The following is a 20,867-nucleotide window of genomic DNA, read 5'->3' as shown; positions in this document are numbered from 1 at the left end:
TTTGATTTGTCCTGTTTTTTTGTGATATCACTCTGGAGGAACATTGTATCATTTCTTAATGCATGCATTTCTAAATGACAATAAACGAGGACTGAGTGTCCTCATAATCTAATCTAATTAGTGTTTTTAAAGCTTCAGCATTATCTCCTTGCTTTTATATACTTTCCCCCTTGAAATAGATGCCAAAATTACATTAGTCTTCTTCATCCCCACCCCCACCCACTCAGCTGGCTTCACTTAACACTTTCTGGCTTGAACTCCTTTTTATTCTGGTTTCTTCCCCCTTCCTTTCCAGTCCTGATGAAAGGCCTTGGCCTGAAACATCGACTGTTTAATCCTTTCCGCAGATACTGCCTGACCTGCTGAGGTCCTCCGGTATTTTGTGTGTATTATTCTGGATTTCCAGCATCTGCAGAATCTCTTATGTTGGGGTAAATGGGTCAGTTCTCAGATATACAATCTGACTGGTTGTGTCACAGCCTAGTAAGTAAACACCAATGCCCTTGAATGGAAAAGCCTACAAAAAAGTAGTGGATACTGCCCAGTCCATCTCAGATAAAGCCTCCCCACAGCTGAGCACACTACAAGGAGCACAGCCACAAAAAAGCAGCATCTGTCATCGAGAACTCCCATCACCCAGAGCACGCTCTCTTCTCGCTGCTGCCATCAGGAAGGAGGTACAGGAGCCTCAAGACTCACACCACCAGGTCCAGCTGAGGCTTTATAAGACATTGGTCAGACTGCACTTGGAGTATTGTGAGCAGTTTTGGGCCCCTTATCTAAGAAAATATGTGCTGGCATTGGAGAAGCTCCAGAGCAGGTTCATGGGAATTATTCCACAAATGAAATGGTTAATGTATGAACGCAAACACGAGGAATTCTGCAGATGCTGGAAATTCAAGCAACACACATCAAATTTGCTGGTGAACGCAGCAGGCCAGGCAGCATCGCTAGGAAGAGGTACAGTCGACGTTTCGGGCCGAGACCCTTCACAGGACTAACTGAAGGAAGAGCTAGTAAGAGATTTGAAAGGGGGAGGGGGAGATCTGAAATGATAGGAGAAGACAGGAGCGGGAGGGATGGAGCCAAGAGCTGGACAGGTGATTGGCAAAAGGGATATGAGAGGATCATGGGACAGGAGGCCCAGGGAGAAGGAAAAGAGGGAAGGGGGAAAAAAACCCAGAGGATGGGCAAGGGGTATAGTCAGAGGGATAGAGGGAGAAAAAGGAGAGAGAGAGAAAGAATGTGTGTGTATATAAATAAATAACAGATGAGGTACGAGGGGGAGGTGGGGCATTAGCGGAAGTTAGAGAAGTCAATGTTCATGCCATCAGGTTGGAGGCTACCCAGAAGGAATATAAGGAGTTGTTCCTCCAGCCTGAGTGTGGCTTCATCTTTACAGTAGAGGAGGCCGTGGATAGACATATCAGAATGGGAATGGGACATGGAATTAAAATGTGTGGCCACTGGGAGATCCTACTTTCTCTGGTTAATGTATGAGGAGTGTTTGATGGTTCTAAGTCTGTACTCACTAGAGTTTAGAAGAACGAGGGGGGATCTCATTGAAATCTATCAAATATTGAAAGGCCTAGATAGAGTCGATGTGGAGAGGACGTTTCCTATAGCAGGGGACATCAATGAGGAGGAATTTCATCACCCAGAGGGTGGTGAATCAGTGGAATTCATTGACTTAGATGGCTGTGGAGACCAAGTTATTGGGTATATTTAAAGCAGAGGTTGATAGGTTCTTGATTAGTCAGGGCATCAAAGGTCACGGAGAGAAAGCAGGAGAATGAGGTTGAGAGGGATAGTAAATCAGCCATCATGGAATGGCAGAAAAGACTTGATGGGCTGAATGGCCTAATTCTGCTCTGATATCTTATGGTCCCTTTTAGACTGTGAAGAAGCAAATTGTGTGTGTGCAATGGATGTGCATTGGAGAATATCTGAACAAGCTGCATCACCGTCTGGCACAGAAACTGCACTATGGTGGACAGGAAGGCTCAACAGTGGGTAGACAACCATCACTGGACCAGCCTACCCACCATCAAGGACACATATACAAAGAGGTGCTGGAAAAGAGTCAGTAACAACAATTATTTTGTTCTCCTTTACACTTGTGTTCTGGAAATGACATGAAACAATCTTGAATCTTGAATACTGTACTGTCGGCTCAGAGAAGACACCAGGGGGAGCTCGTCGTCCTGTCGAAGCAGGGATCTCGCACGTCTCTGGCACATTAGACCATTAGATGCAGGAGTAGAACTGATCCATTCCACTCCACTATTCTATCGTGTGTCTCAACCAGAAACGTCGACTCTTTATCCCTCTCCATAGATGCTGCCTGATCTGCTGAGTTCCTCCAGCATTTTGTGTATGTTTTATTCCATCACTATGTATTTTCTTCCTCAATTCTATTTTTCTGTCTTCTCCCCCTGACTTTTAATCCCGTTTACCAAACAAGAACTTATCAACCTCTGCTTTAAATATGCCCAATATGCCCACAGCTGTCTGTGACAATGAATTCACCACCCCTCTGGTTAGTGAAATTCCTCCTCATCTCTGTTCTGGAGCCATAAAACACCACAATACAGAAACATCTAGTCTGTGCCAAATTATTATTCTGCCTAATCCCATTGACCTGTACCTAGACCATAGCCCTCAATAACCCTCCCATGAATGTACCGATCCACATTTCTCTTAACCTTCTCACTACTGGAAACAGGAATTAAGAGCTTTTGATGGCTCTGGGCCTGTACTCATTGGAGTGTACAAGAATGAGGGGGAATCTCATTTAAACCTACCGAATATTGAAAGGCCTACATATGGGGTGGATGTGGAGAGGCTGTTTCCTATAGTGGAAAGACTAGGACCAGAGGCCACAGCCTCAGAATAGAGGGATGTCCCTTTAGAACAGAGCCAAGGAGGAATTTCTTTGGCCAATGGGTGGTGAATCTGTGGAATTCATTGCCGTGAACAGTGGTGGAGGCCAAGTCATTGGGTGTATTTTAAGCGCAGCTTGGTAAGTTCTTGATTAGTCAGGGTGTCGAAGCTTATTGGGAGAAGGCAGGAGAATGGGGCTGAGAGAGATGATAAATCGGCTGTGATGGAATGGTGGAACAGACTCAATGGACCGAATGGATGACCTAATTCTGCTCCTATATCTTATGGTCTTATTACACCGCACTTTCCCTGTAACTGTAACTCTCGATTCTGCAATCTGTTACTGTTTGCCCTTGTTCTATCTCAATGCACTGAGCAATGATCTGATCTGTATGAACAGTGTGCAAAACAAGCTCTTCACTGTATCTTGGTTCTTGTGACAATAATAAACGCAAAAACCCTGGAAAAATATGTACCCGCGTTGATGGAGTGCGGTCCATGTGCCAACAGTCTCCTCTCTGTCAATAACATTGCCTCTGAACTTTGCCATCATCATTCCCATACTCACAGGTTTATTTCTAAAGCTGACCTTTGACATAGAAACATAGAACATAGGTGCAGGAGTAGGCCATTCGGCCCTTCGAGCCTGCACCGCCGTTCAGTATGATCATGGCTGATCATCCAACTCAGAACCCTGTACCAGCCTTCCCTCCATACCCCCTGATCCCTTTAGCCACAAGGGCCATATCTAACTCCCTCTTAAATATAGCCAATGAACTGGCCTCAACTGTTTCCTGTGGCAGAGAATTCCACAGATTCACCACTCTCTGTGTGAAGAAGTATTTCCTCATCTTGTTCCTAAAAGGCTTCCCCTTTATCCTCAAACTGTGACCCCTCGTTCTGGACTTCCCCAACATCGGGAACAATCTTCCTGCATCTAGCCTGTCTAATCCCTTTAGAATTTTATACGTTTCAATAAGATCCCCCCTCAATCTTCTAAATTCCAGCGAGTATAAGCCTAGTTGATCCAGTCTTTCATCATATGAAAGTCCTGCCATCCCAGGAATCAATCTGGTGAACCTTCTTTGTACTCCCTCTATGGCAAGAATGTCTTTCCTCAGATTAGGGGACCAAAACTGCACACAATATGCCAGGTGTGGTCTCACCAAGGCTTTGTACAACTGCAGTAGTACCTCCCTGCTCCTGGACTCGAATCCTCTTGCTATAAATGCCAGCATACCAGTCGCCTTTTTCACTGCCTGCTGTACCTGCATGCCCATTTTCAATGACTGGTGTATAATGACACCCAGGTCTCGTTGCACCTCCCCTTTTCCTAATCGGCCACCATTCAGATAATAACCTGTTTTCCTGTTCTTGCCACCAAAGTGGATAACCTCACATTTATCCACATTAAATTGCATCTGCCATGAAATTGCCCACTCAACTAACCTATCCAAGTCACCCTGCATCCTCTTAGCATCCTCCTCACAGCAAACACAACCGCCCAGCTTCGTGTCATCCGCAAACTTGGAGATGCTGCATTTAATTCCCTTGTCTAAGGCATTAATATATATTGTGTTGACAGGGCAACGCTCCCTCTGTATGATCCCTGAGTCAAGAATTCTCTGAATCAAGGCATGAACCCAGGTTGCTGACTGAGAGCTTGTGAGATGGCTGACTGGGGAGCTTGCAAAGCAAGGAACACACAGTCCCTGATCACCTGTGGTCTCTTGGGTCCCAACACTGTCACCCTTGAGATGTCGGTTCCATGAAAACACTCTCAGACTACACAGGCATGGTGAGGAGCACACAACTATTGTTCTGCTCCTGTCAGATAGAATAATACATGTGGCCCCCTTATAGGAGGTACAGGAGTCTCAGGACACAGCCCACCGGATTCAGGAACAGTTATTACCCCTCAACCATCAGGCTCTTGAACCAGAGAGATAACTTCACACAGCCCGTCACTGAACTGTTCCCACAACCTGTGGACCCACTTTCAAGGTCTCTTCATCATGTTCCTTATATCTATTGTTTATTTATTTATTATTTTGTTTCTTTTTTGTCTTTTTGTATTTGCTCAGTTTGTTGGCTTCTGCATATTGGCTGTTTGCCTGTCTTGTGAGAGGGGTTTCATTGATTCCATTGTGTTTCTTTGTCCTACAGTGAATGCCTGTAAGAAAATCAATCCCAGGTGACGTATGTGTACTTTTTACTTTGAAACTTTGAGCTGTCACAAGGTCCACTTCGCTCCATTGCCACACAAGGCTATCACCTTGGGAGGAACCAATCCCCAGCGATTTGCTTACCACAAGCCCACAGGTCCACAGGTTTAGCATAGGGATCCTTCCTCAAGACCTCGGGAGAGAGATACCCCGGAGTGCCGGCAAAGCCTAGGGAAAGAACAAAAGCAAAAGGGGTTACAATCGTACCAGAGGAGCGTTCAATAGTTTTACGATGGTACTGTCGAGAGCATTTCAACTGGTTGCATCGCCGTCTGGAATGGAGGAGCCGCTGCGCAGGATCAGAAGCTGCAGAAAGTTGAAACTCAGCCAGTTCCGTCATGGACACTAGCCTCCCCAGCCACTAGACCACCTTCAAAAGGCTGGCATCCACCATTCAGGAGCCACATCACCCAGGACGTGCCCTCTTCTCATTGCTACTATCAAGAAGGAGGTACAGGAACCTGAAGACACACAGTCAACATTTCAGGAACAGCTTCTTCCCCTCCACCATCAGATTTCTGAATGGACAATGAATCCATGAACACTACCTCACTAGTTTTTCTTCCTTTTGCTCTTTTTTTGCGCTACCTATTTAACTTAATTTTTAAATATATATTTCTTACTGTAATTTATAGCTTTATATGCATTGCATTGTACTGCTGCCGAGAAACAACAAATTTCATGACTTATGATTCTGATTGGAATTCTGATTCAATTCCAGGATGGAAGCTGCCCTTGAACGTGGCACCGAATGTGCTCCTGATCCTCCTCCTTAAGACACGCCTTCCTCTGCTGCGTTCTCCTTTTTAAGTTCTTTTTGTTGGTCTCCATTGTCCAGTGTACACAATATTCTGAGGGCTAGAGGCAGGGTAAATGCAGGCAGGATTTTTCCACTAAGGTTGGGTGAGACTGCAACTAGACACCATGGGTTAAGGGTTAAAGCTGAAATATTTAAGGGGAACATGAGCGGAATTTTACTTTTACTTTACTTTATTGTCGCCAAACAATTGGTATTAGAACGTACAATCATCACAGCGATATTTGATTCTGCGCTTCACACTCCCTGGATTACAAATATTAAATATTAAAAATAGTAAAAATAGTTAAAATTAGTAAGTATTAAAAATTTAAATTATAAATCATAAATAGAAAATAGAAAAATGGGAAGTAAGGTAGTGCAAAAAAACCGAGAGGGAGGTCCGAATATTTGGAGGGTACGGCCCAGATCTGGGTCAGGATCCGTTCAGCAGTCTTTATCACAGTTGGAAAGAAGCTGTTCCCAAATCTGGCCGTACGAGTCTTCAAGCTCCTGAACCTTCTCCCAGAGGGAAGAGGGACGAAAAGTTTGTTGGCTGGGTGGGTCGTGTCCTTGATTATCCTGGCAGCACTGCTCCGACAGCGTGTGGTGTAAAGTGAGTCCAAGGACGGAAGATTGGTTTGTGTGATGTGCTGGGCTGTGTTCACTATCTTCTGCAGCTTCTTCCGGTCTTGGACAGGACAACTTCCATACCAGGTTGTGATGTACCCTAGAAGAATGCTTTCTATGGAGCATCTATAAAAATTAGTGAGGGTTTTAGGGGACAGGCCAAATTTCTTTAGTTTTCTCAGGAAGTAAAGGCGCTGGTGGGCCTTCTTGGCAGTGAACTCTGTTTGGTTGGACCAAGTCAAGTCATTTGTGATATTAACCCCGAGGAACTTAAAGCTTTTGACCTGTTCCACTTGCGCACCACCGATGTAAATTGGGTCGTGCGGTCCGCTACTCCTTCTGAAGTCAACAACCAATTCCATCGTCTTGTTGACGTTGACGGTTATTATCTTCGCACCATGCCACCAGGTTCTTAATTTCCTCTCTGTACTCAAATTCATCATTACCCGAGATACGGCCTACAATTGTTGTGTCATCAGCAAACTTATATATTGAGTTTCTTCACTCAGAGTGAGAGTGTGGAATGAGCTGCCAGCAGAAGTGGTGAGTGTGAGTTCGATTTCAACAATTAAGAGAAATTTGGATAGGTACATGGATGGGAGGGGGATGGAGGGCTATGGTCTGGGATAGTTCCATGGGATTAGGCAAAATAATGGTTTGGCACGGATTAGACAGACCAAAGGGTCTCCTTCTGTGCTGTAGTGTTCTATGACTGTACCACTCTAAATGCCCGGGCACACTTTGCTATATTAAAGGTGCTATATAAATGAAAGTTGTTGCTGTGAGACAGCAGATGATAATGGTTACTTAAACAGTGATGGTGCATTTTCTGTCAGACATACACCACATTATCGACCCTGAGTACTTCTGGCGATGGCTGTTCACACAGAGTGCTGTGAGCAGTTTCCCAATGCAGTGAGAACTCTATTTGTGAATGATATAGATTACACTCACGATATCCATCTGCTTTCTTCAGCATCACAGAGACAAAAAGGAGCTTTTGTCTTCACTGGGGCTGAACTCTAGGAACCCCACAAACTATCATCTCCTTCCTTTGTGGTCCTGATGAAGGGACTTGCCCAAAATGGTTGATGATTGGCACAAGGAGGGAGGAGAAGGTGGCGGCTTGACGCAGTGGGCGCGGCCTCTCTGGTGAATGATATTGTGTTTAAGTAGGATGCCGTGCACAATTCTGATTTGATGGAGACAGACATGAGAAGCACAGAGGAACATCTGGAGAAACTTCTGAAATGCCCGGTTCGCTGCTGCTGCTACTGTGCGATCAAGAATCTCCGGAGGGGAAGGCCCCAAATCCTTGACTTTGCCTGTTGCTGGCGGCCAGGGCTGGGGTTGAAGCACTCGGCAGAGATGGTGCTCGGTGTCAGAGGGCTGGTCGGAGGGCTGGTTGGAGGCTCGAAGTATTCAGACGGACTCAGAGTCAAACTGTGGTCGGGTGCTTCCAGGGTGCTGCATCGGCAAGTTTGCAGCACTGGAAGCTCATGGCAGGGAGAGTTTCTCCTTTCAACCGTCTGCGTGAGATGATAGGACTTCCGAGAGACTTTGAGACTTTTTTTTTACCGTGCCCATAGTCTGTTCTTCATCAAATTACGGTATTGCTTGCACTGTTGTAACTATATGTTATAATTATGTGGTTCTTGTCAGTTTTTCAGTCTTGGTCTGTCTTATGTTCCTGTGATATCACACTGGAGGAACATTGTATCATTTCTTAATGCATGCATTACTAATTGACAATAAAAGAGGACTGAGTGTCCTCATAATCTAATGTAAGAAAAAACATTGTGGGCCGAAGGGCCCGTACTGTGCTCTTCAGTTCTATACTCTATATTAGGTAAGGAAGTCAAAAGCAATGTGAGCATTCATTTCAACAAGACTAGTACGTAAGAGCAAGGATGTAACACTGAGGTTTTATAAGGCATTGGTCAGACCGCACTTGGGGTATTGTGAGCAGTTTTGGGCCCCCTTACCTAAGAAAGGATGTGCTGTCATTAGAGAGGGTCCAGAGGCGGTTCACATGAACGATCCCAGGAATGAAAGGGTTAACATATGAGGGGTGTTTGATGGCTCTGGGACTGTACTTGCTGGAGTGAAGAAGAATGAGGAGGGATCTCATTGTGAATGTGTGAACATATTGTAAATGGACATTGAACCCATGGACACTATCTCAATTTTTTTTTATTTTTTTGTTTTTTCTCTACCTTTTTAACTTAACTTTTTAATATACATATATATTTACTGTAATTCAGTTTTTTTCTATATTTATCATGCATTGCATTGTATTGCTGCCGCAAAGTTAACAAATTTCATGACATTTGCTGGTGATATTGAACCTGATTCTGAAGCTTATTTAATATTGAGAGGCCTAGACAGAGTGGATGTGAAGAGGATGTTTCCTATAGTGGGGGAGTCTCGGACCACAGGACACAGATAGAGTGGATGTGGAGAGGATGTTTCCTATAGTGGGGGAGTCTCGGACCACAGGACACAGATAGAGTGGATGTGGAGAGGATGTTTCCTATAGTGGGGGAGTCTAGGACCAGAGGGCACAGATAGAGTGGATGTGGAGAGGATGTTTCCTATAGTGGGGGAGTCTCGGACCACAGGACACAGATAGAGTGGATGTGAAGAGGATGTTTCCTATAGTGGGGGAGTCTCGGACCAGAGGACACAGATAGAGTGGATGTGGAGAGGATGTTTCCTATGGTGGGGGAGTCTAGGACCAGAGGGCACAGATAGATTGGATGTGGAGAGGATGTTTCCTATAGTGGGGGAGTCTAGGACCAGAGGGCACAGATAGAGTGGATGTGAAGAGGATGTTTCCTATGGTGGGGGAGTCTAGGACCAGAGGACACAGATAGTGGCTGTGGAGAGGATGTTTCCTATAGTGGGGGAGTCTCGGACCAGAGGGAACAGATAGAGTGGATGTGGAGAGGATGTTTCCTATAGTGGGGAGTCTAGGACCAGAGGACACAGATAGAGTGGATGTGGAGAGGATGTTTTCTATAGTGGGGGAGTCTAGGACCAGAGGACACAGATAGTGTGGCTGTGGAGAGGATGTTTCCTATAGTGGGGGAATCTAGGACTAGAGAACACAGATAGAGTGGATGTGGAGAGGATGTTTCCTATAGTGGGGGAGTCTAGGACTAGAGGACACAGATTGATTGGATGTGGAGAGGATATTTCCTGTCGGGGGGAGTCTAGGACCACAGATAGAGTGGATGTGGAGAGAATGTTTCCTATAGTGGGGGAGTCTAGGACCAGAGGACACAGATAGAGTGGATGTGGAGAGAATGTTTCCTATAGTGGGGGAGCCTAGGACCAGAGGACACAGATAGAGTGGATGTGGAGAGGATGTTTCCCATAGTGGGGGAGCCTAGGACCAGAGGACACAGCCTCAGAATAGAGGGATGCCCATTTAGAACAGAGATGAGGGGGAATTTCTTTAGCCAGAGGGTAGTGAATCTGTGGAATTCATTGCCACGGACGGCTGTGGCAGTCAGGTGAATTGAGTATATTTAAAGTGGAGGTTGATAATTTCTTGATTAGTCAGGGTGTCAAAGTTTATGGGGAAAAGGGAGAAGAATGGGGTTGAGACGGACAACAAGTCAGCCATGATGGAATGGTGGAGCAAGCTTGATGGGCTAGATACCTAATTCGGCTCCTATATTTCATAGTCTTATGGTCTATGAAGGCAAGTTAGTAAGATTTTTATAAATGACTTAGATGAGGAAGTGGAAGGGTGGTTAGTAGGTTTGTAGATGACACGAAGGTTGTGGAAAGCATAGAAGCTTGTTGCAGGTGACAACGGGATATCAACAGGATGCAGAACTGGGCTGGGAAGAGGCCAATGGATTTCAGTCCAGAAAAGTGTGAAGTAATTCACTTTGGAAGGTTGGATTTGAAGCGAGAGTGCAGGATTAACTCCAGGAATCTTGGCAGTATGGAGGAACATAGGGATTTTAGGATCTGAGCCCATCAATCCCTCAAATCTGCAGTGCAAGTTGACAGGGTGGTTAAAGTGGTGTATGGTCTGTTGGCTTTCGTAGTCAGGAGAATGAGTTCAAGAGCTCTGAGGTAATGGTACCATAAGACATAGCAGCAGAATAAGGCCATTCAGCCCATCGAGTCTGCTCTGCCATTCCATCATGGCCGATCCCAGATCCCGCTCAATCCCATACACCTGCCTTCTCACCATATCCTTTGATGCCCTGACCGATCAGGAAATGATCAACTTCTGCCTTGAATATACTCACAGACTTGGCCTCCACCACAGTCTGTGGCAGAGCATTCCACAGATTCACTACCCTCTGGCTAAAATAAATCCTCCTTACCTCTGTTCTAAAGAGTCACTCCTCAATTTTGAGGCTGTGCCCTCTAGTTCTGGATACCCCTACCATAGGAAACATCCTCTCCACATCTACCTTATCTAGTCCTTTCAACATTCGATAGGTTTCAATGAGATCCCCACGCATTCTTCTAAATTCCAGTGAGTACAGGCCCAAAGCTGCCGCTCCTCATATGTTAACCCCTTCGTTCCCGGAATCATCCTCATGAACCTCCTCTGGACTCTGTCTTACAGCTCTATAAAACCCTGGTTAGATCACACTTGGAATATTGTGTTCAGTTCTGGTCACCTCATTAAAGGAGGGGTGTGGAGACTTAGAGAGGGGGCAAAGGAGATTTACAAGGATGTTGCCAAGACTAGACCTCTCTATGAAAACAGGTTGAGTGGACTAGGGCTTTTCTCTTTAGACTGAAAGAGGATGAGAGGTGACTTCATAGAGGTGTATTAGGTGATAAGAGAGATAGGTAGATTGGAGAGTGGGGTGGACTTTTTCCCAGAGCAGAAGTGGCTGATCTGAGGAGATGGGGGAAAGGTTACTGCCAATCTATCCTCACATAATTTTATTGGAATTGCTTCGTAAGGGGTAGCCCGGTTGTGTGCTGGTTAGTGCAATGCTTTACGGCAATCAGTGGTTGGAGTTTGATTCCTGCTGCTGACTGTAAGGAGACTGTACGTTCTCCCGGTGGCTGAGTGGGTTTGATTTAAAGATGTACGGGATAGGGTTAGTGAGTTGTGGGCATGCATTGGCACAGATAGTGTGACAACACTTGCGGGCTGCCCCCAGTGCATTCCTCGCTGATTTGATGTGACGCAAATGATGCATTTCACTGCATGTTTCGACGAATGTGTGACAAATAAAGCTAATCCTTTAATCTTCAAATCTTTAATTTTTAACCTGGAGTGATTTTGCAGACCATGTTGAGAGGTCTGTTGTCCAGCTGTAGGTTTAATTTCAACATTTAAGGGAAGTGCGGACAGGTGCGTGGATGAAGGAAGTATGGAGGGTTATGGTCTGGGTGTGGGTTGATGAGACTAGGCAGAATAACAGTTTGGCACAAACTAGATGGGCTGAAGGGAGTCTCTCTGCGCTGTAGTACTCTATGACGGTTTCTGTGGATAGTCCAGCTGCATTCGTGGTCAGTAGTGACCCCAGTATGTTGATGGATGAGGAATTGCTGATGTAATGAATATCAAAAATACCAATGTTGTAAATATACAGGCATACTAGAACTAGAGGGCACTGGTTAATAGTGTCTCTGAGCAGAGAGATCTTGGGGTCCAAGTCATAGCCTCTTGAAAGTGGCTACTCAGGTTGATAGGGTGATGAAGAAGGCTTATGGAGAGCTTGCTTTTATTGGTCGAAGCATTGAGTTCAAAGGTCAGGAAGTTATGTCATCGCTTTTTAAAACTCTAGTTAAGCCTGTGCACAGTTCTGGTCACCCCACTGGAGGAAGGATGTTGAGGCCTGTGCCATACTCTCAACTCACCAAACCAAGCCTGTTGGTCCCCTTCAACTTCAATGGCAAGGCCAAAGTCAGCGAGCTTCACGGCAGCCCCTTTGTTCTTGGAAGCAAGCAGCAAGTTCTCCGGCTGGAAGCAGAGGGGAAGACGTCAGATGAGTGAGCAGTCAGGAGAGGCTTCAGCGAAAACAACCACCTCACCCCTCCTGCCCAGAGGCGGGCAGACCAATATACCAGGGCAACACACTGAGTGCTGCAGGAACTCAGCAGGTCAGGCAGCATCTACGGGGAGGAATAAACATTCAACATTTTGCTAAAACAGGCTGACTTCCAGTGGCCACTTATCTGAATTTTACTTCCATTTCACATTCTGGCGGGTCCATGCACAGACTCCTTCTCTGCCTCTCTCAGGTTGGCAGAGCAACACCTCATAGACCTTAACCCGATGTCATGAACATCAATCTCTCCAACGTCCAGCAACATCTTCCTCATCCCCTTTCTCCCTTTTCCTATTCTGCATTTTGGCTCCACTCTCACCACTTTTCATCACCTGCCCATCACCTCCCTTTGGCTCCTCGCCTTCCTCCCTTTCTCCCATCGTCCACTCTCCTCGCCATCAGATTCCTTCCTCTTCAGCATATCTCCTCCCAGTGTCTCACTTCATCCCCCCACCCACCCACCTTCCCCCTCACCTGGTCTCACCTATCACCTCCCAGTGTCTCACTTCATCCCCCTCCCCACCCACCCACCTTCCCCCTCACCTGGTCTCACCTATCACCTCCCAGTGTCTCACTTCATTCCCCTCTCCCACCCACCCACCTTCCCCCTCACCTGGTCTCACCTATCACCTCCCAGTGTCTCACTTCACCCCCTCCCCCACCCACCCACCAGCATTGGTCAGAGTGCACCTGGAGTATTGTGAGCATTGGGCCCCTTATATAAGAAAGGATGTGTTGGCCTTGGAGAGGCTCCAGAGAAGGTTCATGAGAATAATCCTGGGAATGAAAGGGTTAGTGTATAAGAAGCTTTTGATGACTCAGGGCTTGTAATTACTGGAGTTGAGAAGAATGACGGGGGATCTCAGTGAGCCCTGTCAAATATTAAAAAGCTAGATAGAGTGGATGTGGAGAGGACGTTTCCTATAGTGGGGAGTCTAGGACCAGAGGGCACAGCCTCAGAATAGAAGGACATCCCTTTAGAACAGAAATGAGGAGGAATTTCTTTAGCCAGAAGATGGTGAGTTTGTGGAATTCATTGCTATGGACGACCATGGAGACCAAGTCATTGGGTATATTTAAAGAGGAGGTTAATAGGTTCTTGTTAGTCAAGGCAACAAAGGTTATGGAGAGAAAGCAGGTTTGAGAGGGATAATAAATCAGCCACAATGGAAAGGTAGAGCAAAGTCAATGGGCCAAATGGCCTCATTCTGCTCCTGTGCCTCATGGTTTTATTTTCAGTATTCTGCATTCTACACTCTATGTTAAACAGGGACAGACCTCCTTTCAGCCCACTATTTGCATTTCAATTAACATTGCTGCCACTTGATGTCTGACTAATCCTTTGTCTGTCACTGCTTTGCATAAAGTTGCATGTCTGCCTGTTCAACCAGAGGTAACAACGACGTTCAATCACCTTTATTCTTGTCACCTGTACTTCCTTCTAGCCCAGCAACAAACCAGCGGCCATCTGCAAGCTGACAGAGACTGCAGAAAGAGTCACGGGGTCACCTCGCTCCCCACCACTGAGAAAATCTACATGACACTCTGCCTCAAGACAGCATCCGTCAGCAAGGGTCACCCCTACATGGGCTATGCCTCCTTCTCGCAGCTCCTGCTGGGCTGGGCTTAGGCTCCACACCACCAGGTTCCAGAGTAGTCATAGAACACCACAGTACTGAAGCAGACCATTCAGTCCATCTAGTCTCTCCCGAACTGTTAATCTGCCTAGTCACATCGAACCGTACCCGGACCTCAGCCCCCCCATTCCCTCCTATCCATGTACCTATCCAGACTTCCCTTAAATGTTGCCACCGAACCCACATCCACCACTACCACTGGCAGCTCGTTCCACACTTTCACCACCCTCTGAGTGAAGAAGATTCCCCTTAAACATTTCACCTTTCACCCTTAACCTATGACCTTTAGTTCTAGTTTCACTCAACATCAGTGCAAAAAGACTTCCTGTATATACCCTATGTATACCCCTCATAATTTTGTCTACCTCTATCAAATCTCCTCTCACTCTGCTACGCTCCAGGGATTAAAGTCCTAACCTATTCAACCTTTTCCTATAAATTTTCTCTGCACTCTCTCAATCAGAAGCCCAGCACCACCAATTCAGGAACAGCTGCTTTCCCACAACCGTCAGCTTCTTGCATAACACTAATCCCAACCCAATAACGTTACACTACGGACCACCTCCAGCACGATCATAGACTTGTCTCTGATCGTTGCAGCTCTATAAAACCCTGGTTAGACCACACTTGGAGTATTGTGTTCAGTTCTGGACACCTCATAACAGAAAGAACGTGGAAGCTTTAGAGAGGGTGCAGAGATTTACCAGGATGCTGCCTGGATTAGAGAGTATGTTTAACCAGGCTTGGTTGAGTGAGCTCGGGCTTTTCTCTCTGGAGTGAAGGATGATGAGAGGTGACTTGATAGAGGTGTACAAGATGATGTGTCCTAGGTCGAGTGGACAGCCAGAGACTGTTTCCCAGGGTACAAGAGGGTATAATTTGAACGTGATTGGATGGGAATGTCAGAGGTAGGTTTTTTTTTATTTAGAGAGTGGTGGATGTGTGGAACACGCTGCCAGGGTTGGTGGTAGGGGCAGATACATTAGGGAGATTTAAGAGACTCTTTGACGCATGGATGAAAGAAATGCTATGTGGGAGAGAAGGGTTAGATAGAGCTTAGACTAGGTTAAAAATAGCATAATATTGTGGGCAGAAGGGCCTGTACTGTGCTGTATTGTTCTACATCCTATGTATCTATTTTGCTCTAACGTTTGGTTGGTGAAGACCTATTCGGGTGAGAGGGCAGAAGTTTCTTTTCACACACACAGAGTGATGGGAGACTGGAACACGCTGCCAGGGTTGGTGCAAGAGAGGCTTTCAAGAAGCTGCTAAATAGGCCCATGAATCTGCACGGAATAGAGGGACAATGGCAATGTGCAGGCTGAAGGGATTAGTTTAATTAGGTATCATTAGTTTAATTAGCTCAGAACAACATTATGCGCTGTTTCTCTTCTATTTTCAATTGGCTGTCATCCTCAGCGGCTTTTTTCTGGTGGGCCGGAGAGAATTCCTAATGTCCATTGGCCTTTAGAGGAAGCCCATGACCCTTGACTCACTGCCTTTATTAATCTATTAAACGTTTGCCTTGTTCCACCAGAGATTCATCTTGTCACCTATTCCTCCCCAGCTCCAGGACACACACACACACACACACACACACTCTCTCTCTCACTCTCTCACTCTCTCTCTTGCTCTCGCTCTCTCTTTTTCCCCTCTCCCACCTCCTCTCTCTCTCTTCCCCTTTCATACTCACACCCATCCCCACACATTCTCTCCTCTCTCATACATTCCCTCCCTCCCAACTTGAGGACAATGGACTCATCGGCTAATGGTATTGGCCCATGGTATAAAAAAGGTTGGGAACCTCTGGTTCAAACCTTTCTATCCATGTACCAGTTGATGTGCCTTTTGACTTCCCTGTCTGTGTATCTCTCCAAACACCTTTTAACCTTTCCTGTGTACCTGTCCAAACAGCTTTTAACCTTTCCTGTCTGTGTCCCTGTCCAAACACCTTTTAACCTTTCCTATCTGTGTACCTGTCCAAACACCTTTTAACCTTTCCTATCTGTGTCCCTGTCCAAACACCTTTTAACCTTTCCTGTCTGTGTACCTGTCCAAGCACCCTTTAACCTTTCCTATCTGTGTACCTGTCCAAACACCCTTTAACCTTTCCTATCTGTGTACCTGTCCAAACACCTTTTAACCTTTCCTATCTGTGTCCCTGTCCAAACACCCTTTAACCTTTCCTATCTGTGTACCTGTCCAAACACCCTTTAACCTTTCCTATCTGTGTACCTGTCCAAACACCTTTTAACCATGGATAGAAAAGGTTTGGACCAGAGGTTCCTACTAAATCTCTTCCCCTCACCTTTAACCTGTGCCCCCTAGTTCTTGATTCCTAACCCTGGAAAAAAGAATTCACTTAAACTATGCCCCACATGAGTCTGTACACCCTTATAAGGTCACCCTTCAGTCTCCTACCTTTTCAACCTCTCTCCATAACTCAGTCCCTTCAGTCCCAACAGCATCCTAATAAATCAGCTTTGCATCTTTCTAGACTCTAGATTAGCTTGGCTCTGACTTTTTCTGCCCTTTCCTAACCACAAGAAGTGACCGTAATATTTTATCCTGACAAAGGGTCTTGGCCCGAAATGTCGACTGTACCTCTTCCAATAGATGCTGCCTGGTCTGCTGCGTTCACCAGCAATTTGTGTGTGTTGCTTAATATCTTAGACACAGGAGTAGACTGAGGCCATTCGGTCCATCGACTCTGCTCCACGATTCCATCATGGCTGATTTGTTGTCCCTCTCAACCCCATTCCCCTGCCTTCTCCCCGTAACGTTTGATAGCCTGACTAATCAATAATTTATCAGCCTCCGCTTTAAATATATCCAATGACTTGGCCTCCACAGATGCTGTGGCAGTGAATTCCACAGATTCACTACTCTCTGGTGGGGAGATCAAAGTCAAAGTTCAATTTGTTATCAGAGTACATACATGTCACCACACACAACCCTGAGGTTCTTTTCCTGGGGGCATACTTAGCAAATCTATAGAACAGTAACTGTAAACAGGATCAATGAACAACAAACTGTGCAAATGCAAATATAAACAAATAGCAATAAATAACGAGCATGAAATAACAAGATAAGAGTCCTTAAAGTGAGACCATTAGTTGTGGGAACACCAGAAATAGAACAAGTGTAGTTATCCTCTTTTGTTCAAGAGCGTGATGGTTGAGGGGTCGTAACTGTTCTGGAACCTGGTGCTACGATTCCTGACCCTCTTGTACTTTCTACCCAATGACATGGCGCGAAAAGAGCATGGCCCGGGTGGTGATGCCAAGGTTGTGGGTTCAAGTCTCACTTCAGGCAATCAGTCAGATTCTCCCACATTCCCCCCAGATTCCACCTCTCACCCAGATACTGCTGAGCAATTAACCCATCAGGTAAATCGATGCATTGAGTGCAGGAGATGGGATGTAATGTTGAAGTTGTGAGGCCTAATTTGTATTATCAGGTGCAGGTTTGGTCACTTACTTATAGGAAAGATATAAATAAGATTGAAAGAATGTAGAGAAAATGTACAAGGATGTTGCCAGGACGTGGGGTTGAGAGAAAACAAATCAGCCATGATAGAAAATGGTGGAACAGACGCAATAGGCCAAATAGCCTAACTCTGTTCCGATGTCTCATGGACTTGAGGACCTGCGTTATCGGGAAAGGTTGAACAGGTTCAGACTTTCTTCCCTGGAGCATGGGAGAATGAGGGGAGGTTTGATAGAGGTATAGAAAATTATGAGGGGTATAGATAGGGTAAATGCAGGCTTCCTCACTGAGGCTGGGTGGGACAAGACTAGAAGTCCAGACTAGACTAGAACTGGGTTAGGGTTGAAAGGTGAAATGTTTAAGGGGAACCTGAAGGAAAACCTCTTCACTCAGAGGGTGGTGAGAGCTGCCCGTGGAAGCGGCTGATGTGGTAGCGTTTCAGTGCTGTAGCATTTTGTGAATCGCAACCTTGCCTACTGCACTCGGTGCTCTTGATGCGGCCTCCTTCACATTGGAGAGACCAGGGCATTTTCTGCAGAGTATCCTTGCTCTTCCATTAAAGGTCATCCTGAACTCCCATTTATCTCCCCTCCCCATTCCCACACTGACCCGACTGTCTTCGGCCTCCTCCACTGCCAAGCACCAACCAGAGGGACAGCTCCTGGATCATCTACAACCCAGCAGGGATGGCATGGTAGCATAATGATCAGCACAATGTTATTACTGTGCCCACAACCCCGGGTTCCAGTCCCTTTACAGTCTGTGTGAGTCTGTGTGCCCACAATCCCGGGTTCCAGTCCCGTTACAGTCTGTGTGCCCACAACCCCGGGTTCCAGTCCCGTTACAGTCTGTGTACCCACAACCCCGGGTTCCAGTCCCTTTACAGTCTGTGTGAGTCTGTGTGCCCACAACCCCGGGTTCCAGTCCCGTTACAGTCTGTGTGAGTCTGTGTGCCCACAATCCCGGGTTCCAGTCCCGTTACAGTCTGTGTGCCCACAACCCCGGGTTCCAGTCCCGTTACAGTCTGTGTGCCCACAACCCCGGGTTCCAGTCCCGTTACAGTCTGTGTGAGTCTGTGTGCCCACAACCCTGGGTTCCAGTCCCTTTACAGTCTGTGTGAGTCTGTGTGCCCACAACCCCGGGTTCCAGTCCCTTTACAGTCTGTGTGAGTCTGTGTGCCCACAATCCCGGGTTCCAGCCCGTTACAGTCTGTGTGCCCACAACCCCGGGTTCCAGTCCCGTTACAGTCTGTGTACCCACAACCCCGGATTCCAGTCCCTTTACAGTCTGTGTGAGTCTGTGGGCCCACAACCCCGGGTTCCAGTCCCTTTACAGTCTGTGTGAGTCTGTGTGCCCACAATCCCGGGTTCCAGTCCCGTTACAGTCTGTGTGCCCACAACCCCGGGTTCCAGTCCCGTTACAGTCTGTGTGCCCACAACCCCGGGTTCCAGTCCCGTTACAGTCTGTGTGAGTCTGTGTGCCCACAACCCCGGGTTCCAGTCCCTTTACAGTCTGTGTGAGTCTGTGTGCCCACAACCCCGGGTTCCAGTCCCTTTACAGTCTGTGTGAGTCTGTGTGCCCACAACCCCAGGTTCCAGTCCCTTTACAGTCTATGTGAGTCTGTGTGCCCACAACCCCGGGTTCCAGTCCCGTTACGGTCTGTGTGGCCACAATCCTGGGTTCCAGTCCCGTTACAGTCTGTGTGAGTCTATGTGCCCACAGCCCCGGGTTCCAGTCCCGTTACGGTCTGTATGGCCACGATCCCGGGTTCCAGTCCCGTTACAGTCTGTGTGAGTCTGTGTGCCCACAACCCCGGGTTCCAGTCCTGTTACAGTGTGTGTGCCCACAACCCCGGGTTCCAGTCCCGTTACAGTCTGTGTGCCCACAACCCCGGGTTCCAGTCCCGTTACAGTCTGTGTGGCCACAATCCCGGGTTTCAGTCCCATTACGGTCTGTGTGGCCACAATCCCGGGTTCCAGTCCCGTTACAGTCTGTGTGAGTCTGTGTGCCCACAAACCCGGGTTCCAGTCCTGTTACAGTGTGTGTGCCCACAACCCCAGGTTCCAGTCCTGTTACAGTGTGTGTGCCCACAACCCCGGGTTCCAGTCCCGTTACAGTCTGTGTGCCCACAACCCCGGGTTCCAGTCCCGTTACAGTCTGTGTGAGTCTGTGTGCCCACAACTCCGGGTTCCAGTCCTGTTACAGTCTGTGTGCCCACAACCCCGGGTTCCAGTCCCGTTACAGTCTGTGTGCCCACAACCCCGGGTTCCAGTCCCGTTACAGTCTGTGTGCCCACAACCCCGGGTTCCAGTCCCGTTACAGTCTGTGTGCCCACAACCCCGGGTTCCAGTCCCGTTACAGTCTGTGTGGCCACAATCCCGGGTTCCAGTCCCGTTACGGTCTGTGTGGCCACAACCTCGGGTTCCAGTCCCGTTACGGTCTGTGTGGCCACAGCCCCGGGTTCCAGTCCCGTTACGGTCTGTGTGGCCACAATCCCGGGTTCCAGTCCCGTTACGGTCTGTGTGGCCACAATCCCGGGTTCCAGTCCCGTTACGGTCTGTGTGGCCACAATCCCGGGTTCCAATCCCATTACAGTCTGTGTGCCCACAACCCCGGGTTCCAGTCCCTTTACAGTCTGTGTGAGTCTGTGTGCCCACAACCCCGGGTTCCAGTCCCGTTACAGTCTATGTGAGTCTGTGTGCCCACAACCCCGGGTTCCAGTCCCGTTACAGTCTGTGTGCCCACAACCCCGGGTTCCAGTCCCGTTACAGTCTGTGTGAGTCTGTGGGCCCACAACCCCGGGTTCCAGTCCCTTTACAGTCTGTGTGAGTCTGTGTGCCCACAATCCCGGGTTCCAGTCCCGTTACAGTCTGTGTGCCCACAACCCCGGGTTCCAGTCCCGTTACAGTCTGTGTGCCCACAACCCCGGGTTCCAGTCCCGTTACAGTCTGTGTGCCCACAACCCCGGGTTCCAGTCCCTTTACAGTCTGTGTGAGTCTGTGTGCCCACAACCCCGGGTTCCAGTCCCGTTACAGTCTGTGTGAGTCTGTGTGCCCACAATCCCTGGTTCCAGTCCCGTTACGGTCTGTGTGGCCACAATCCCGGGTTCCAGTCCCGTTACAGTCTGTGTGCCCACAACCCCGGGTTCCAGTCCCGTTACAGTCTG

General features: G+C 47.4%; 1 protein-coding gene across 1 annotated transcript in view; it reads right to left on the bottom strand.

Annotated features, from left to right (window-relative positions):
• Nucleotides 1-20,867, bottom strand: part of LOC134349146 (calcium/calmodulin-dependent protein kinase type II subunit alpha) — a 255,671-nt gene that overhangs the window by 32,549 nt on the left and 202,255 nt on the right. Inside the window, exons 7-8 of the mRNA XM_063053055.1 lie at nt 12,385-12,487; nt 5,193-5,276 (exon numbers count right to left, since the gene is read on the bottom strand). Coding sequence (XP_062909125.1) covers nt 5,193-5,276; nt 12,385-12,487 — 187 coding nt within the window. The remainder of the gene's footprint in view (nt 1-5,192; nt 5,277-12,384; nt 12,488-20,867) is intronic.

Source organism: Mobula hypostoma, chromosome 7, assembly GCF_963921235.1.
Source record: "Mobula hypostoma chromosome 7, sMobHyp1.1, whole genome shotgun sequence".
Lineage (NCBI taxonomy): Eukaryota > Metazoa > Chordata > Chondrichthyes > Myliobatiformes > Myliobatidae > Mobula > Mobula hypostoma.
The sequence above is the reverse complement of the archived record's forward strand: the minus strand, read 5'-3'. Positions and strand labels throughout refer to the sequence as shown.